This window comes from Triturus cristatus, chromosome 5_1, assembly GCF_964204655.1.
Source record: "Triturus cristatus chromosome 5_1, aTriCri1.1, whole genome shotgun sequence".
Taxonomy (NCBI): domain Eukaryota; kingdom Metazoa; phylum Chordata; class Amphibia; order Caudata; family Salamandridae; genus Triturus; species Triturus cristatus.
This window is the reverse complement of record NC_140587.1, coordinates 769,669,168-769,689,223: the sequence shown is the minus strand read 5'-3', so window position 1 is coordinate 769,689,223 and position 20,056 is coordinate 769,669,168. Positions and strand designations below refer to the sequence as shown.

The 20,056-nt window shown below is 43.7% G+C and overlaps 1 protein-coding gene across 1 annotated transcript in view; it reads left to right on the top strand.

The window, feature by feature from the left end:
* The window catches only part of LAMA3 (laminin subunit alpha 3), an 881,606-nt gene that overhangs the window by 734,871 nt on the left and 126,679 nt on the right, over positions 1-20,056 (top strand). The window contains exon 45 of the mRNA XM_085605753.1: positions 12,912-13,025. Within this exon, the coding sequence (XP_085461879.1) occupies positions 12,912-13,025 (114 nt within the window). The remainder of the gene's footprint in view (positions 1-12,911; positions 13,026-20,056) is intronic.

The following is a 20,056-nucleotide window of genomic DNA, read 5'->3' as shown; positions in this document are numbered from 1 at the left end:
TGCTGGACGGTGGAAATAGTTGTCATTGTATTGTATTGCATTGTAATTGCATTTATATACTACCCCTAACGAGGCATCAAAGGGCTTTTTCGGCAAGTGGCACGCTACTCCGGAACCCATAAAGGATAAGTGTTGAATTAGTATAGTGAAGTATGAAAGTAATGTGAGTGGTGGATCGGTTAGTCAGTTATTTGAATTCAGAAGGATAGCAGAGGGATAGAAGAGGGAAGAAGGTTTGCATTTCTATAGCGCTTGTTACCCCTGATGGGGTGTTGAACCGCTTTTTCTGCGATTAGCACGCTACTTTGGAACCCATAAAGGATTAGTGGTGAATTAGTATAGTGAAATATGAAATTTGAGAAGTGCACATGTTAGTCTGTTATTTTGATTGAAAATGATGGTGGAGGGATAGAAGAGTGAAGGATTTAGACATTTTTTGAGGGGGCATAGCAGGAGGAGGAGGATTGGGATGAGAAAAAAGGGATGTGGAGTGGAAGAATCAGAGGAAAGAGTTTAGAAAGGCTTGTTTTGGGGGATCGGTATAGTAAAAGAGGTGTCAGATGATGCAAGGAGGGGTGGAGTAGGGGGGAGTCTACAATGGGTTATTTCGGAGGTCATAGTAGTGGTTTGGGGTTTGGGATGAATGAGAGAGTGGATGTAGAGGATATCTTGATAGAGGTAAAGGGTGAGAAATTGGGTAGTGCATTGGAAAGAGTAGTAGAAAGAGGTTTGAGATGAGTCAGTGAGTTGAGGTAGAAGATTTATTGAGAGAGCTATAGGGTGAGAAATAGGGTAGTGTATTGGATATGCTGAATTAGAAAAAAGTAATACATATATAGATCCATAAGTACATGGAAAGGCTATAGATGCATAAAGGAAGCAATGAACCACCTGCGCTCCATACCACTACAGATTAGTCAGGTTGCACTGCAGGGCTGTGTTTTGACAGTGTCTGTTGTGCACCTGCAACCTGCCAGTTTCTGTGCATTCATTCAGTGCTAGGATTTCTTGTGTAACTAGCTGCAAATGCTGTGATGGGGGCCTGCAAGGGACTTCAGACCTGTCTGTGTAAACGCAATGTGCCAGTAGTGCAAAGACAGTTAACACTTTGGAAATATTACATGGGGGTGGCAATCAGCGTCCATGGGTTGGCTGTCTTCTTCCTGTCATGTCGAGAGAGGTGTCATTCAATGGCTCGCAACCAGCAAAGTGGTGGAAACCCACTGAGATACCGGCCCCTCGCGTGGACACCGTTCCGAGGTAAGGGCCTTGCGTACTTCTCAGGAGGCGGTGAACTTACTCTCCTATAACTACAAATCCGTTCTGAGCGAGCAGTCCACGGTGGGCGCGTGCAAGGGCTTGCAGGGAGACGGCTCCGACACACAGATGAAACTATGCGGCTGAGAGGAAGGAAGCCGTCGCACCTCTGACTGACTGAACGCACTCGCCGCATTACTCAGTCTGTGATTTACTCTTCGGACCGTCTGGCTTCCAGGGTGGGGCGAAGGGATGTCTGCCCCACCTAGACTGCCCTACCTTCAGCAAACTGAATTACAGAGCGCGCTATCAAGCCGGGGCCGTGCCTGGGCTGCGTGATGCAGTCTGACTCAGGAGTGAGGCGGGAAGGGCGCAGCAGAGCCGGCGGTCCCTCTGAGTCAGGGAGGGCACCTGTATAAGAGGGGCTTGGGGGCAGAGGGACGAGGTTGGGAATATTCAAGCTGTCAGAGATGAGGATGGGACTCCCGAGGCCGGTGCACGGCAGGATCTACGCGGGATGTATTTTGTTTTTACTGGCCCTGGGACAGAGCGTAGCCCTGGAGGACATGCAGCAGAGTTTGGCATTCCCGCAGCTGCTGGGGCAGCAGAACAACCTGGACTTCGGCCTCAACCAGGTAACGCTATCCGTGCTTCGCCTCTGCCTGCTACTGTTATGTGCGGCTCTAGCAGTGCTGCATAGATTGAGGCTGTTACTCTTAGTCCAGTCTGAACTTCCAACTGCTACAGCTCGCCGCTGTCGTGTGCAGTGACCGGTGCAAGGCACACTCAGCCTTCCATCCTTCCAAGGACGGTAAAGTGAGAGAATGCATTTCATGGCATAATAAAAACACGAGGTTAGAGTTAGCTCTATTGGCGCCCTTTAAAACTTGCTATGTAAAGCGCTTAGGAGCAGCAGGAGCAGCCTTTGAAGCGCTAGTAACTGAAAATAATATAATGCTGAAAATAATGTGCCACAGTGCCCGTGCTTTTTCGGCCAGCCATTACTTCCGCTTGGATAGTATCTATTCTGAGCGTGGTGGTCGCTTCGCAGTTGCCTGCAAGGCTCGTAGTTAGTTATAAAGGTTCTGTAACACGATTTTCCGCGGATTTATTATGTAGGTACATTATGTGTTGAGCGCATATTGAAGACAGAGCCTCCAGTTTATCGGTGCTTTATAAATACACACAAATGCGCGTGCGTGACATGTTCGACTCCGTCTTCCTTCCATCTGAGCCCAATGAAGCGATCTGCGTGGCGTGACGTCGCGTGCTCCTCCTGCTATTACATCTAACTTTAGTTTTATATGGTACTTTAATCCCCAAACGTGCCCTTTCTTAGCGCTGTAACTGATGCTCCAGGGATTACCGAGGTGTGTTCTCTTTCAACAACACCTCCACTTCCAGCCGCTACCGAGGCGCAGACAGCCGTCCAGGACTGGGCACCAGATGCCAATACAATCCAGTTGTCCTAGTCCCACAGGTGACAGCTGCACCGCAAGACCCCGTATTCTCACTACATGGCGCGCAGGTAAATACATGGCACTGAAGTGCCAAGACCGACTCAGTTCAGTTTGTGAAACTGCGCACCATAAATTACCAATGTTACTTAGTAAACAGCCGTCTATTACATCTCATAACCTGTGTTTTTAAATCTATGTTGTGCTTTTGGGGGCAGTGGCATTTCTCGGGCGTGGCTTGCTGGAATGTATGGTCTTTTGCGCGCTCCTTTGGCACGCACCTGCAGACACCCTTCTGTGGTTGAAGCGATTAAACGCCAATTAATGCAACCACCGCGCTTCTGAGGGGTGGGGCTCTTCCAGAGTGCTCACAGTTTTTGACAAATGAAGTTATTTTGGAAAACGCGTTACAGTTCAATGCCCACGGTCGCACAATTAATCGTGTGAGGAAAGCCGAGATTAAAACTCAAGTCTTCATATTCAGCAGGCAAGAACTGTGGCGCCCAATCACAACATGGTTTTCACCATCTACGTAAAGTCAACAGAAGTGCCCTGCAGCACTATACATGCCCATATCCCCATTGTTAAAAGTCAGCATATGTGCATTTCCACGCCCGCAAATTCGACTTAGTGCGATGGAGGGTATAAATAGAGATGGTGACCTCCTCTGTGGCACTCCTGGGGAGAGTGAGAGGTATAATATTTGAAAAGTAATTGTAAACACACATCAGTAGCTTTGAGGGTATTCACTAACCTTTGTGGCTGGAGTGCAACTTCGTTTACGCTCAAAGAAGTCAGTGCTAGCAAAGGCTAGGAGCCCGATTCACAAAGGGACTATGCACTCGTGGCGGAGGCCCGACAATGGTGGCCGGAGACCCAAACTCGTGGCGGGACCTATGAAATGCAGCGGTGGAGCCACATGTGTGCCCCCCAACACGACTGCGGCGCTCTGCCATGGCTGCATGGCCTTTGCCATGAGGGTGCCCCCCACCATGACTGCAGGGCTTCCACCATGACTGCGGCGTCTCTGCCACAACTGCGGGCCCTCCGCCCTGACTGGGGGTGCCCTTTGTGAATCAGGCCATAGGTGTTTATATTGGGTGTGAATAACACCTAAGCGCTGTTCCAATGGAAATAGTTTTCCAGATGGAAATATATTTACACAGTGTAGTTAAAAGATGAAAAAAAGATTGGTGGTGCTTTTAACTGGTGCATTTTCCACAACTGGAAAATCTTCAATTTAGGGTCAGACATAAGCATTTATATCCACGATTTGTATACATTTCTCAGTGTAGGGGCACCTTTTATTGAATGTCTTGAAAGGAGAATTTTTTACGGAAATTATAAGGGCAAACCTCCAATTTGTAAGCTTGCATGGTCATACCTGTCTTAGAGAGCCAGCCAGGGGCGTAGCTTTGTTTGGGGGTAGTTGGGGTGTGACACCACCCCAAATGCATTCTTGGCATTTTAGTTGGATCTCGGGCCCTGAGTCAGGTCTATGTCTGTGTCAGTTTTTCTTGTCAGCCTGATTTCACTAGAGGTTTTAACTTGTTCATGTTTTTTGGATCAGGAACGTAAAGATAATATATATAGTGACCAGTTTAGCAAAAAGTAGAAAATCTGCACCAATCAAAGCACTCCTTGTATGTAGGAACATGTTCTACTTTTTAGAATTCACGAACATTGGCAGTAGTAGGCTAGGAAGCCTATGCCAGTTTAAGGTTTCTAGGGCTATTACTGGCAGCAAACATCCAATGGAACGGTACGTATGCTTGCAAATCATCTAACCACTGGCAATCCTTCAGGGCAGCATTCCAAGTCATCATTTTCCACCCACTGTGGTACTCTAAACAGAGTGCCTTATTTAAGGTTTCGCAGACGGAGTAAGGGAAGACAGGGTGGCGGTGGTCTTTACTACCTTTAACCCACTCACTAAATTTAGAGATGTCTGCAGTCGCGTGGACATCTCTAAACATTGTCGGAAACCACCATCATGGTGGTTTCTGTCAATATAGGAAAAGTTTGATGGATGGCTCCATCAAATATGAGGCTGACAGTCAAACTTTCCCAACACAGGAGTTTGTTTTTGTAAAATAAACAAAATGATCCACAGTCCATGGAAGTTTTCTCCCATGGTATGGGAGCTAACTTTAGTTTTTTATTGTTTCTTTCTGCTAGGATATAACCAGGGTGACTGACAGTAAAAAACATCTGACTATGCCCTCTAAATAGGGCAAACAGCCCTTACCTCTGATGCACCTACTCTGTCGGGCCATTGGAGGAAGTTTTACACTGACAGAGTACATTTTACTGCATCTGAGTAAAACCTACGGTTCTCCCAACTCAAAATTGGCAGGCTTATCTTAAGTTTGGTAGACAGGGTACTCCGTCCCCATTGCAACAAAGTCCTGTCCGCCAAACTCTAAATCAGACCCAGAATCCCACCTAATGCAAATCATTATAGACTCTACTCCTCATGGGAAGAGTCCATCCCAAACCTTGGTTACAACCCAAACCTTGGTCACTTCACTCATTCACCCTGAAGCCCCCTGCTTTTTTAGCTGGGAAATTTGAGATTTACACCCCTGATTCTCAGTGATTAAGGTACGCCCCTGGACACAGCATGCCAGTGCTTCAGCCACATCTATTTGCTCTATAGGGGATTTCTGCGGTGCAGTGTTTGCCTTGCCTTCGGATGCTGCTGACAGATTCATTCCTCACTTCGCTGATATTGAATCAGTTCACGTAACTTGGCGGTCATACATTCCTTGGGCCTGTTAGAAATCCCGTTCAGCACAGTGCACGTTCTCTCCTCATGGGCAAACCTCTCCCCAAGTAAAACCAAGAATGGTCAAGTTAAAAAAGTGTACACATTGGAACATGAGTTTCACATTTGACAGATTAGTTGCTTTGTAACTTAAAATAAAGGATGCGCTGCAGATATCAGTGCACCATCAAGCGAGTTTGATGACATGACAGTGTACAAGAAGGCCGATGGCGAGTGGTTTGTACAAGTCACGAGAACCCCCAGGTAGTCGTATTGGGCCACAAGATATTACCCATGATCTATTTTAAAATAGTTGATTTAATGGCAAAACATATTTTTCACCAAAGAGGAAAATGTTTCTCGAAAGCAGAAAGTGGAATACAATAATAGGCAATGTATTCATCTGTGCTATGTGGTAAAAAGAACAGAAAACTTTTACAGTTAAGTTGGTCATTTGCACGGTTATACTTAAAACTTTGTTGTGCTTTGTCTTCAAGAGTAATAGTTTTGTACACCTGCTCTTTGCAAGCGGGGTTGTAGAATTGTACTCTGTATGTACAGAATGCTTAGGTTTTGGGTACTATCCAGGGGTATAATGCTGGTAGACAACAGGGGCTTTATTAAACTGGACAGTGTGTTTTGACGTTTCAATGCTAAAAGGCCTTATTGACATGCTTAGAAACTAAAAGACTGGTGAGCAGGAATTCTGGCAGAAAAAGGGATTTTCTACCCTTCACATTTGTTGAAATCCATAATTCACAAGGATGGCATATTTCCTGTGAATTTGAAATGTAATTCACAAGTATGACATAATTCCTGGTTCTTTTAGTTCATAAACTCTGTGCCGTTTGTGACTCAATAAAAGCCATACCTGCAATATATGCAATAAAGTACCTGCTGCCTTGTGTTCTAGAGGAATGAAGCCAAAAGGCACACTCTGCTGTGATTTGCAATATCTTTACTTGCGCTATGGTGTATGTTGTTTTTTATGTTTATGGTCACTGGAATTAGGCCGCAATGGAAGGCCATATTATGCACTAGAGTAAATAAAATTAGGTGGTAAAAAATACAAATTATGCAGCATAATGCGGCACAATCTGTGACAATATTATTTCGTTATTTTTTGGCTTTTTAACACCTTTTAATGCCAGTTTGGGAGAAGTCGGGCCTCATTGGTACCAGGTCAACACCTGGCCGCAACTGAAAGCTCACAAGGTAAACTGTGCAAACGGTCTGTCATTGCTAATCCACATTGGGATGCTATTCTTTTATTACTAACTTTTGATCTATTTGGCTAAAAAGAATGGTGTTTGCGAAATATGCAAATAATGCAGCAGACGGTGGAATATGAGGCAAATGCAGCAAATCCAAAATTAGGTGGAAATCATAGCGGCTGCAGAATCGCTGAATTCCAGCTGCCTTGCATATAATGCACAGTCCAAATATACCACACTTTCCTGCCCCTCAGGCCCACCCTGCTCATTAGCTCCTTGTGTTTTTTGCTCCCTCTAGTCTACAAGATCTCCTGGTTGCAGATAATACACCTTTTACCATAAGCAGCCAATGACTGTGGAGTTTCAGAATAGAAAGTCTAGAAGGGATGGGGGCTGGAAATCCAGTATTTTCTTTAGTTGTTTAAGTGGCAGTTAAGTGTTCTGTTCAGAGAGTGCTGCCTTTCAATCTGCTGGATATAGCAGGTGGCATTATGGTGACACTGCTCAGCTGTAATAAGGTATTACAGTAGAGTAGTTCCATCCTTTCCTTTTTTTATAACGTGTTATTAAGTCATATTGAAATACAAAGAATACGTGCACTGGTTTACAAAACCCACCTTAAGTACAGTTCCATCAATTTCATGTTACAGGTGATTACAGGCGAATAGTGGTTCCACAACGAGGCTTTAATAGCCAAAGTAGAGACGTCTTTATACAGGGTTAGCAGACACCTATGTGAGGTCTAAGGGTCTGAGAGCTGGGACTGATTTTCGAGGGTCCTTATTCAGGTCCCCAGGAGGATCTGGTGAATTGTCTTATTAAGAGTCAATGTTAAAAGCTGCAATATTTCAGGAAATGTCCAATTTCTTCAAAAGTAAGGGGTTCTTAGCTATCGCGAACAGCGAATAAAACACCTTTTATGCTGAAGGAAGGACTTTGTATTGAATTTGTTCATTAAAATATACATCTAATTGAAGAACGTACTTTCAAATGCATTTTACTAATTTTTTTACAAACTGATTCAGATACAACACAAGAACAACCATAAGTATTTCCCCCAGCAACTGAGTAAAAAGTTATTATGAACCAAATTGTTTTTTAAAGGAATTTCCTAGTTTTAAAGGACTCATAAATTGCAAGGAAATAAATGCTATTGCCCCAGGTCACACAGTTTAGCGCAGTATAGAAGTCAGAATTCTGGTGTAGGGCTAATGCTCTCACAACTGAAAAGGTAGCCTTTATCCGTCTCTTCTCACCTCTCTGTTGTTTTTAGACAACAGCGTGTGTCATGACACCCAAATATCCTTGCTTTAATTTCTAAAGTAGGGTTGTTCATGGCCACAAATGCTGTTGAAGCCTGCGAGGAGACTGGCGGTAAATAATATTAATTATGAGTGTGGGGGGGGGTGAAGTAAATAGACAGAAAAACAGATAAGTCAAACGAATTTATCTCAACAGAGAAGTACGAACTGATCAGAAATCATGGAAGCAGTTTGATCAAATACAATGTAGTGATGTAAGAGTGAAATTTGATTAACTGTGCTTAAGTTCCATCACATCATAAACCTATATCTGTATAACTATTTTACATGTTTTCCTGAAGTTTCGCAAACGTCCGAAACAGTACGACCACAAATTGCAACCAGAGCTCTTTTTTTAGTTAGGTGAGGATTCGATGTTCAATATTGAAGCATTTTCATGATGCCAGGTTTGAGGCAATACAGTCATAGAAACCAGTACTTTAAAGTGGCAGCTGTTTTTTTGCTACCCTGATTTTAAATATTTCCTGCTTTGTGATACTGCCTGGGTTCTACTTCTGTCTGAGGGATTAACAGATGCATCAACATGACCGTCAGTCAGATGTCTATGAAATAATGCCCCTGCCTTACAAAATGTGAGTGAGGCACATTTCTAGAACTACAGTTTGTACCTAATAATACATAGTCTTTCTGTGGTGTTATACGGTGTATACGGTACTGGCCTCTGCTAATGTTTCTTAGTCTTTTTCATAGTCTATTTGGGGTTACATTAAGGGTTACATGTAATACTCAACGACAGGTTTTTGTATAACTCCTCTTCAGAAGCTTGACTGACGTCCGAGTTTAAGCCTAGAAATGAAGCTAACAAGCATGGTTCTAGAAAAGTACATTAAAAAAATATGGCATGATTTGCTAAAAACCAAGAACATATTTAAGTAGCAAAATAAAAGTTCATAACAACAAAAAAAATCACTAAACATGACTTCAAAGATAGGATGATTTAATAAAAAAAGGATTTTCGAGTGTAAAGTTTTGATTAAGAATTTGTCCCAGTAGGAATAGGGGTCCCTATCACGTCAAAGTTCTAGTCTGAGCTGGTCTTGGATGGCACTGAGTTAGTGTGTACAAGAAGTGGGGGCTGCTGGGAGATGCTACCTGCACATTGAATCTGTCTCGGTGAAAACACTTTTCTCAAGCAAACATTATGTGGGTGTTGAAGGTACTCTGAGCAGTCGGTGTGGTTGGTGTCTGACGAAGTCATTGTCCTAGTTTCGCATCCTCGTACTGTGTCGGCTGAGATGACTTTTTGTACCTGGGCACCTCAGAATAGTCATTGTTGGCTGTAAAGACACTTCCACCAAATGACAGAGTTTGAAATATAGCTGTTGACAGCCAACTTAGGCTTCTGCTGCATGTCTCAGCTCTGTGGTCGGTCCATTAAACGATTTAGCACACGCCTACTAGGAAATTTGCAGCTAGACTTTTACTGTAGGCCCATGGCATGGACTTGTGATTCATCACACAGTTTGATTTTGGGGTCTGATATGCCAAACATGTACCAGGCATTACTTTATAAGGACTGGCAGAGGGTTTTCCATAGACACCCTATTCTGGAAATCTTCGAATACTGTGTAGCCGCTCTTTGATTTAGCACTTACTAGCAAACGAGGCCTGGTATCCCTAAAAGTATTACGTCTTATTTATAATTGCAAGCACATATGACAAGCATTGGTAAAGCCAGTAGGTGTCAGTTTTAAAATGTCAAGCTATTTGCTTTGCCAATGCTTGTTCTTCAGTTGAATACATGCACATGTGTCAAGATGGCCACGTTAGACTGGAAAATAAAACAAAACTCGCATAAAGTTAAAAAAAGAGAGAAGTGGCCCAGCAGCACTCTCTAGCTGACGGCCATGATAAAAAATAAAAAATAAATGATCACAGGATGGGAAGAGGGATGGGGAGTGGAGGCGGCAGCATCCAGGAGTGGGGGAGAGGAGACATGAAACCGCAAGTGACCCATAAACATGGGGAGCGGGATGGAGTTGAAGCGACAGATGGAGGGGGAAGTAAAAGATAGCATGTCCCAGGATGGGTGTTAGAGGGAACCTGGGATCAGAGAAAAGGGAAAGGAAGCACATGCACTCCAAAAAAAAAGCTCATCACAAATAAAAAAAGAGTCCTCTCAGGTATGCAGTGGATAAATACAACTCATCCATTCAGATCAGCGTGAGACCGAAGTGCTCCTGGGTGGCACAAACACAAGTATAAGAAGGAGAGCCATCGGACCGTTAGCAGGGAAATGAGACAAACAACAAAGCCATCCAATCATATGCAAGGTCCTGACCCAAGGCCCAGTGTATGTTTATTAGGAACAACAGATATGGCCAACAGACAGCTAAGTCTACAGCCCAGACCTGAAAAGGATTCTAGCCAGAAGATTAGTTTTAGCTTCAAGCTACTAACAGATCCAGTATACATATACAATGGTCCATCGGATTAACAATACAAGAACTACTCTATTTGAAAGAAGGTACAGGGTGGGATAAAGAGTTAATCATGTCATCTATCCCTGAATGCATCCAAAATGGCAAGAAGATAGAGGATGATGATTGGGCAGAGGCAGTGCAGAGTCCTAGGGAGGTGGCAATCTGGGCACGATTTAGATTGGTCCAGCTGAGGATACTGCATAGGTCCTATTACACCAGCACACTTATGTTTAAGCTGGGGCGCATATTAACCGAGGAATGTCAGAGGGGGTGTACTCAGAGGGGCACATTCTTCCATATCTTGTGGGACTGCCCAATCATACAAAGCTATTGGAAGCAGGTAGTTCGGATTATGTCACAAGTGATAGAACAGGAAGTCCCCCTGGATGCCAGGTGACATATATTGGGCGTTTCTGGGGAACAGATTTGGCCCAAATTTCAAAGAATCTGGCTACAGATGGCTGCAATGGTCGCCAAGAGGAATATTGCAGGGGCATGGGGGGCAATTCAGCCGCCAAAAGTGTCCCAGTGGATAAGAGATCCGGATTGGTGCTGAGCAGCGGAAAAGACAATCTATGAGAGTCGGGGATGCCCCAGGGAATGTTTAGCAGCAGTGGGAATATTATAGGGGGTTTGGGGGGGCATTGAATAGCTAGGTGGGGAGAGGGTGGGAGGGCGATTTTACAGGAGAACGCCACTTGTATTAGTATTATTATAACATATCTATAAGTCGCAGATTGTGAAAGTCACTGTGAAACATGTAAATCAATCTATGATTATGTAAATGTTTATGGATGCTGACACCTGGTTAATGAAAAGAAGTTAAAAAAAATGGCAAGAAGATTGTGTTACGCAATTAATTATTGCATTTTATTTTCTATACTAAACAATGGGAGAAAATGTAGGTGCTCCATGTGACGGTGCAGTGCTAGTAATGAGTGGTGCGTGTAAATTAACATATCCAATCAAGAGTTTCTTATTCATTGACAAAACCACTGGAGAGTACAGGGGGGTCTATTTTGATTCTTAAAAAGTGATTACCATGAATCAGTGGTCATTTAAAGCTGATTCATGTAAAAACAATGCTGCCCATAAATCAGTGGTAATTGCACAGCTTATTTTTTAAAAGAAATAGCTGCTCATATTTCCCTCTATGGTTCCAAAAAGGAGTTTCCCGTGTCGGTGTATAAGTTTTGTCTAAATTAAGTGGCCTGGCTCCTTATTTTATTCACCCTGTGGCTGATGGTAGCCCTTAACTTAACAACGTGGTTTTATTTTTTTTCAACTGAGGATAAAATGTCCCCTCCATGACATCTTCCCTAAACCCTGAGATAAGAGGCCTCTTTTTGAATTCTGATGTCTCAGTATTTTAAGTGTGGCACTTGTACTGTCAGTGAAAATCACTCCAAGGACACTGCAGAGACCCACTCTCCTTTCCTTCTGGGAGAGTTGGTGCACATGTAGATCTAGATGGAAATTCCACCTGTAAATGCACAAAACATAGAATAAGTAAAAGGTAATACATAAAATAAACTACTTTTCTATTTTAACTAGTCTCACTGGAGCTTTCAAGTAAAATGAATTCGTATGTCAACATAACAAGGCTATGCTACTATTTACATAGTTTACCCTGCTTCCACCAGAATATATCTCGTTAGCCTCAATGCAGGCTATTGCATTCGCAGTCTTTACGCACAGACTGGATCTACCAATTACACCGCCAAGGGGGATGATAATGGGCTCACCGATTGGATCTACCAATGACATCCGCCAAGGGGGGTGAGAATGGATGCGCAGACTGAATCTACCAATGACATCGACCAAGGGGGGTGAGAATGGGTGCGCAGACTGAATCTACCAATGACATCTGCCAAGGGGGGTGAGAATGGATGCGCAGACTGAATCTACCAATGACATCCACCAAGGGGGGTGAGAATGGATGCGCAGACTGAATCTACCAATGACATCCACCAAGGGGGGTGAGAATGGGTGCGCAGACTGAATCTACCAATGACATCTGCCAAGGGGGGTGAGAATGGATGCGCAGACTGAATCTACCAATGACATCCACCAAGGGGGGTGAGAATGGGTGCGCAGACTGAATCTACCAATGACATCTGCCAAGGGGGGCGAGAATGGATGCGCAGACTGAATCTACCAATGACATCCACCAAGGGGGGTGAGAATGGGTGCGCAGACTGAATCTACCAATGACATCCACCAAGGGTGGTGAGAATGGGCGCGCAGACTGAATCTACCAATGACATCCACCAAGGGGGGTGAGAATGGGCATGGCTATTAGGCTGCTTTATGTTATGTTTTTCAACCAGGTAGTTTATTTGTGTTTGAGCAAAGAACTCAATAACAGGTGCTATACATTTTCTGTCAGATAAATATGAAGAAGATGCACAACTTGAGGCTTCTTAACTCATGATATAATTTGGGAATGCTTTGCTCCTTGTACCATGCAGGAATGTGCTCCTGGATATTACCGTGACCAGAAGGGTTTATTTCTTGGACGGTGTGTTCCCTGCAACTGCAATGGACATTCCATGCGATGCCAGGATGTCTCTGGAACATGCATTGTAAGTATGGACATGGTTTTGAAAGAATTGTTTGTTTCTTTGTGAGCCCTGGCAAACCTTTCTAAAAATGTTTGCCTACTTCATGTTTATATTTGGATTTGGGAACTGAATAAATCCTTTGAGGAAACTATTCCAGGTATGTTCATTACATTCCTCAGCACGGCCCGCCCATGTTCCATCGATCGCGCCTCTGGAAGGGGGATTATCGCTAAGCCTCATACTATGAAGCATACAAACAGACCACCGTGTGGAAGGGTGCAGCCTGGAAGAAGACCACTTGAAGCGGGGTCTCTTCTGGCAGGACCCAGAGGGTCAAAGGAGAGTGAAGTGTATTTCCGAAGCCAGTGCAGAAGTGAAGATATATGTTGCCACAAGTTCAAAGCAAATATTTAATTGCTATTGAATGAAAAATAGGTTATCCTTCTTTTCTACTTAATAAAAACAGGTCACAGCCATGTTTGGATTGAATCCTCCTCATAACTGGCTAAGTACAATGAGTCCTGTCTTATAGAACTCGCTGGCCCAGTTTTCAAGCCAGTATGTCTGCAGGCCGTGGGTGTTCATGGTGGAAAAGAAATTAAGGGAGAAAAGTGAGCCACATTCTGAACAGAATATATAATGTTCAAAACTGAGAATGAGCAGTATCATCCAGTTCTAACATCTTCAGCGGCGCATTCCACAACACTCAGTGATCACATGCCACTTGGACATGAAATGAGTTAGAGATTGACTCATGCCGAAGGTCACTTGCAAATTCTGTTCCACCTCAACTCAAGATCTATCGATGAATCCACTGTACCAGTGACTCCATGGCAGTAATGAAGATCTAAATGAGTAAACTAGTTTAAAATTAACCCAGGTAAGAGAGAGATAATGCTGGCAGTAACATGGAAAATTGCCCTGCATCTTTTAAAGTGGTTTAGAGCCTCTGGATTAAAATGGACTCGGATCATCAAATGAAATCCTAGGCCCTTTCTGTTGCTTCTTGTTATTTTCAAATGCACTGTAACCACCACATTTCCAAGATGCTTCTCCTGGATAGCTAGAGAACAGCTTGTCAGCCTTGATAGGATCACAGCCCGATTGCCACAATTCTGTCTATCGAAGTACGAGAGCTGTATATTCCCAGCTCCAGGAGACCTATTTGACAAGATAGTGTGCTTTATAAGATTACCTTTAACACATCATCTTAAAGGGAGAAGCTGTTACATTGGCAACCTGCAGTTAAAAATGGTCACTGATGTAACTACAAAGAAAATGATGATGAGAAACTTCAGCATTTAAAATGATGCACATGTCACACAGTGGAAGGCTGCTGTGAGCCCCTGCATAGAAGTCCTAGTTAACCGGCCTTTAACTTCTGCCCTTCCACTTACATGGACACCATCTACTTTTTCCATTGCATTGGCGCCCTCTGTACTCCGTGAAATTCAACCAAAATCCCCCTTCTAAAGATCAACACATGGATCTAGACAAATTCTCAAATGACACCGTTGATTATAAAGTCTAACAGGACATAATCGCAGCCCTCGTGGGCATCATTGTTTAAGTCCTCAGCAGGTTCTGATCCTTACTTAGCAATTAGCAGGAATACAACCAAAAGGACACCTCAAAATCACCCGTCCTCCTTGCCATATATTGCCTCCATTATGGCATATTGCTGTTTAATCTGCAGACAGAGCCCATTGGAGTACAACTGACTGAACACCATGTCACCCTACACTAGTATGCCAACGACACAGATATATTTTAGGCAGCTGTCTGAAACTCCTATCCTGCACCTCAGACACTTAACTGAATTCCATCCAGTCTTTGATATCTGCCGTTGATCTTGGACTAACTCCTGACAAATCCAAGCAAGCATTAACAAAAAATCATATAAGGCCCATCAACATGCAGCTCAACGACAAATGCCAGCGCTAACTTCTAGTGACGAGTGCGTGGCATCAATATTGACCCTAGCCAGGCGCGCAACACCCATTGGACTCAAAGGGCTTCAGCCCCCCCCCCCCCCCCGTCGTGTGTGGCAGCCCGGGATGAGACACCTTCCTGGGCAAAAAAGCAGCCGCACCCGAGCACTTCACAGGTCTTTAAAAGACCATTTGCATGTTAATGAGGCCTTGCTGTTGTTTCACCCCCTCTAAGAGCCCCTGCAGCTCCACTCTGCCTATTGCTTAAAGTTCAGCCCCCCCCCCGAAATTTTTGCTCAGCTCCCCCCCCCCCGAAATTTGGCTCTAGTTGCGCCTCTGAGCCTAGCCTATCTCTCAAGAAGCACAAAAAAAAGTAATAGGCAGCTTCCACTGTAAGATTAAGACCTTCATCCCAATGCATAACTACTGGTGCATAAACGCATGTCCTATAATATATCAGTAGAGGCAACGCCATACTCACTTGTCTCCCTGACTCACTCATTAACCTGTCAGTTGTCTTTCATGATACCCCACTCGTGTCCTCAGCCAAAGTTCAACCACATCCCCCCAAAACATATGCATCTCTAAAGCCTGTCCATTCTTGCTATCTATGCATCATCTGCAGTGCCATTCAAACCAAAAAGCTAGATTACCTGGGTGAAACATGTACCTTCTTTAGAGGTAAACGCACCTATGCAGCCCACAACTGTTGATCATGGCAAACCTCAAAGCAAGGAAAGAGAAATCCAAGAAACAAGCCTTCTCTTCCTTCGCCCCCATCCTCTGCAAAATCCCCCCTCTGCTTGAGACTGGACCGTGACTTATTACGTTCAAGAAATAATTTGAGATCCACTTTATCTCCATCTACCTTTTATAACCCTTTCAATAAGTACTCTCCGGGCATTTTCAATTCAATGTAGAGAGTCACTTTCTTTAAGAAAAGACAATCTGCAGAAAAAACTGCCCCCATAGGACTGGATCACTTAGGTCTCTATAATGTCTATATTTCTCCATTCCCGCCTTTTTTAGCAAAAAAAGCCCAAGGAGTTAACAGTGGGCCATGTTTCCTGTTCTCCCTCTTCCACAATTCTCTCTGAATGACTTCTGAAAGCAGCACCTGAAAACATACATGTTTTCATCCTATCCTTTTTAAATTAACTTTGCATTTCCCTTTCTTGCTCGGTAAAGCATAATTAGGTTTCTCCCCCAATAATTTGTTTATTTAGGAGCTGTGTCTATCACTACACTATGAATATACCTGATTAAAGGCCAGGCTGCGCTCTTCTGGGGAGACCCTCTTCAGCTAATCCTTCTGCCTGCACCGTGAGCTGGACTCATCGCATTTACTGAGGAAATAACTCAGGATGTGGCGTTGTAGTTGGTGCTACCGACTTTAGAACTGGGGAACAAGGTTCGAGTCTTGGCATCGGCTCAGCATCCTGTGATTCTAGGCAATTCACTTAATCTCCCATCGCTAAAAAGAAAATTAGGTGGCCTTGTGTAATGTACCTATTCCAATACCTTCGAGTCTAGTTCGAGCTATATACAAATAACTTACACTGAGATGCTCAAACAGCAATGTGAATTGGGCCAGACATTTTCTGAGGGTTTCCTTCTTCATCCAAGATCAATTCTACATCAAAACAGCCATGGTGCAGTGTTTGTCTGCACTGTGCGGCTGTATACATCTCTACCCACGACAACATGTGCCAGTGACAGAAAAGGGCGTCCCTCTTATCGCCACTCAATTTGTGCTTATTTATGGAGACAGGCGGTTATTTTTCAGCATCAGACTTTGAGCCAGAGTAAGAGAGTGACAGGCAAAAAGGAGGAAGAACATGATAGGAAATCAGTGACAAAGGCAGGAAGCGGGGATGAAAAAGAACCTGCAAAAGTGAGATAAAGAGACAAAAGGTGAAGAAGGGGAGTGAAAGAAAAAGGCACGAGTTAAATCAAGAATAGGAAAACTTGGTATTCATTGCCTCAGGTGGCGGGCTGCTGAGAAAAACTTTGGACCCCAGCACATTTTTTGTTGTTTGCAAATTAAGCACTCCATATAATATACAGGAAGTGAACCCCTGGGGTAGCAAAAACACCCAGGATAAACCACGCAGCTCTAGTCAAGGTCCTGGGGAGTTCTGTGGATTTTATAATGCTGCCAGTATCAGATCCGAGCTGCAGGCTCCCTGGAGTAAGAGGAAACAACTGAAGAGCTCTAAGATCTGCACGTTTGTTCAACAGCAAATTATTTTCATTTAGCCTCGGATGCACAAATCTGTAGCTTTCCTGCCCTGCAGTTAGGCACATCTGCTTACTGTAGCAACATGCTTTATGTTCCTGTGTAATCTACATAATGTGTGTGTTGAGACAGATTGGAGCGCTGAAAGGCAGCTTTAGTAGCTCAAGTCAGCATATTTCAGGGCGTATCTCAGAATGTGGATCATGAATGGGACAGGACGTGTCGCAACAAGACCAAGGAGTAAGATTGATATTAAAACGCGGTGTTCAGAGGCGTAGGCAGTCGCCCTGTGCTTTCTTCGCTGTTTAGCCACGTGCTCTAGTCTCCAGTGAGCTGTGATCACGCATTGGTTATCATCACCCAGCGTTAATGATCTCAACATAAAACAAGTCGAATTCTGAGCTCATGGGAAGTGATGGCCATAGGGATTCTATAAGGGAAGCACATGTTTATGGCTGGGTATTGTCAAATACTAGGGTCACTCATGAGGGGGCAATGGAAACAGTTTTCGTACTGTTGGCCAACAGTAACACACTATCAGCAGGATAAAGGGTTGAGAGTTCCATGTCACAGAATTAGCCATGAGTTGTCAACTGATGGCCCAATCCAGAGCCTCTAAGTATGCATTGGACGGGATGTCCCCTATAAGAAGCGTTGGGACCAGGGCAGGTTCAAGAAAACATGATCAAGGTGCCCCAATCAGCCTTAAATTGAACGATTAATTATCGTACTGATATATCAACATTTTATTGCATCAAAGGGAGTTTGACAAATGTATGACTTTACAACATTTGTGTGTGTGTGTGTGTATATATATATATATATATATATATATACACACATATATATGTACACAATTGTTGAATTATTATTTTTGTTACCACCCTATACTCCTAGCCACTCCTAAACCCTAAAAATAACCTTACCACCCTATGCCCCTACCCACCTCTAAACACTACAGATGCCCATGCCACCCAATACCACAGCAATCCCTAAACCCTAAAAATAGCCTTCCCACCCTATACCCTTAGCCACCCCTCAACCCTAAAAATTTGCCTTACCACTCTATACCCCTAAATTCTAAAATCACTCTTACCACCCTATACCCCTACCCATCACTAACTAAAATTACACTTACCACCCTATACCCTTACCCTACATACACACACATATACATGCTTACTTTAATTATACTTACTTTGCGTGGTAAAGGCATATGCGTGATGAAGGCATGCGTGCTAAATAGTGCCTGGTGAAGGATGTTTCCCTTTATTAACTAATTAACATCAATATAACATTTTTGACATGTACAAATGATTCTGTTTTGTCAAAGAAGAGCGCACCACTTACATAGTACAATAGTATGACATTTCTGGTTAATATATACCCTCTGATGTACGGAAAAGGTCCATATATCTGTATTGTGATGAATTGTTCAAATATGGCTGATTGGGGCACCTTGAGTGTGTTGACCCTTTCACAGTCCACAACAGCCCCCGCTACTCATCAATGCAGAAAGCTTTAGCACTAGATTTATTTACCGCCGATGTGAATGTGTGCGTAAATCAGATGCACGTGAAATGTGCTATTATTGTAAAGGACGTTTGCATGCATGTATGTGTGTCAAAGTCTGCAGAGCTCTGTCCAGTGTCAAAGACAAAGATACAGTGAGGTCAAGGAATGACTGGAAGAATAGCTGTTTTTTGAGAGTGGAAGTAGACAGGTTTTTTTGGTATTGTTGTACTCTTTATGGTATGTCTTTAGCGCTTTACTAAATTACAGCAGGGGCGCGGTGGCCCTGATGGGTAAAGGGATGTTGTTCCAGGTCTCGGGTCCATAGATGGAGAAAGCGTGTTGCCTTTTTTTCCTCTTGTACTTCTTTTTATCCAGTCTGATTGTGTCCTGGCAGCGGGTGAGCCCAGGGTCACAGAAGGTGGAAAGCTTGTCGGTCAGATATGTGGGAATGATAGTTGTGATGCTTTCGTAGATGTTCTTGTAGAAGAAAAATCTGTTGACAGAAGGATGTAGCAATGTTTCATACATAAAAAAAGAAAAGGCTTTGAAGCAAACGCATAGCAGCAAAACATAGCAGGAGACGAATAGAACAGCCAGTAGATCCTTCGCATGTCTGCGCCTCCAGGGGAAACAGCCTTTACCACGAAGCATTTTCTACGCAATACGTTTACAACGATACACTTACCTCGTAAACGTCTTCACAACGCGTAATGCTTCAACGACCATCTTCACCACGCAAGCAACGTCATCACGGAACAACGTCATCCTAATCCGAAAAAAAGCATCAGTCCGTTTCCAGTGTCGGCGGAGACCTGCGGAAAAAGGAAAAAAAAAGAAGAAAGGGGGCTTGGGGGGGTCTCCCCCCCAAAAAAGAAAAAGCAGATTAAAGGTAAAATCGGGGTAACGGGAAAGCGTGGAAAACACATTCCGTTGTAACGCATGCGTGGTAAAGGCATGCGTTGCAACGGAATGCGTAGTAACGACATATATTCCGCCTCTTGCCATTGCAGATTCTGCTTTCTCTCCAATTTTGCACAATATGTGTTGGACCTTTCATGAAAATATTAACATATGTTGTTGTTCATTTGGCTTGTTAGAGTTTCTTGGTAGTCGCTGACAAATTATTAGACGGTGGACCCCCTGTAAAAATGGAGTAGGACAATAACCAGGCCTATAGGCTCTCTAAAGAATACTTGATGCTGGGAAGCTCTTAGTTCTCAGAGCACGGAGTTAGTTCAAAAGCCACTGGACCTTCATAGAGAGAGCTCCGTCTTCCACTCTGGCGCATTAAAATCTAGGAATCTTTTTCAGAGGCCTTTCAATGAATGCGGGTGGGCATGGAGAGACTGTCAAAGCCTAGCTGGCGG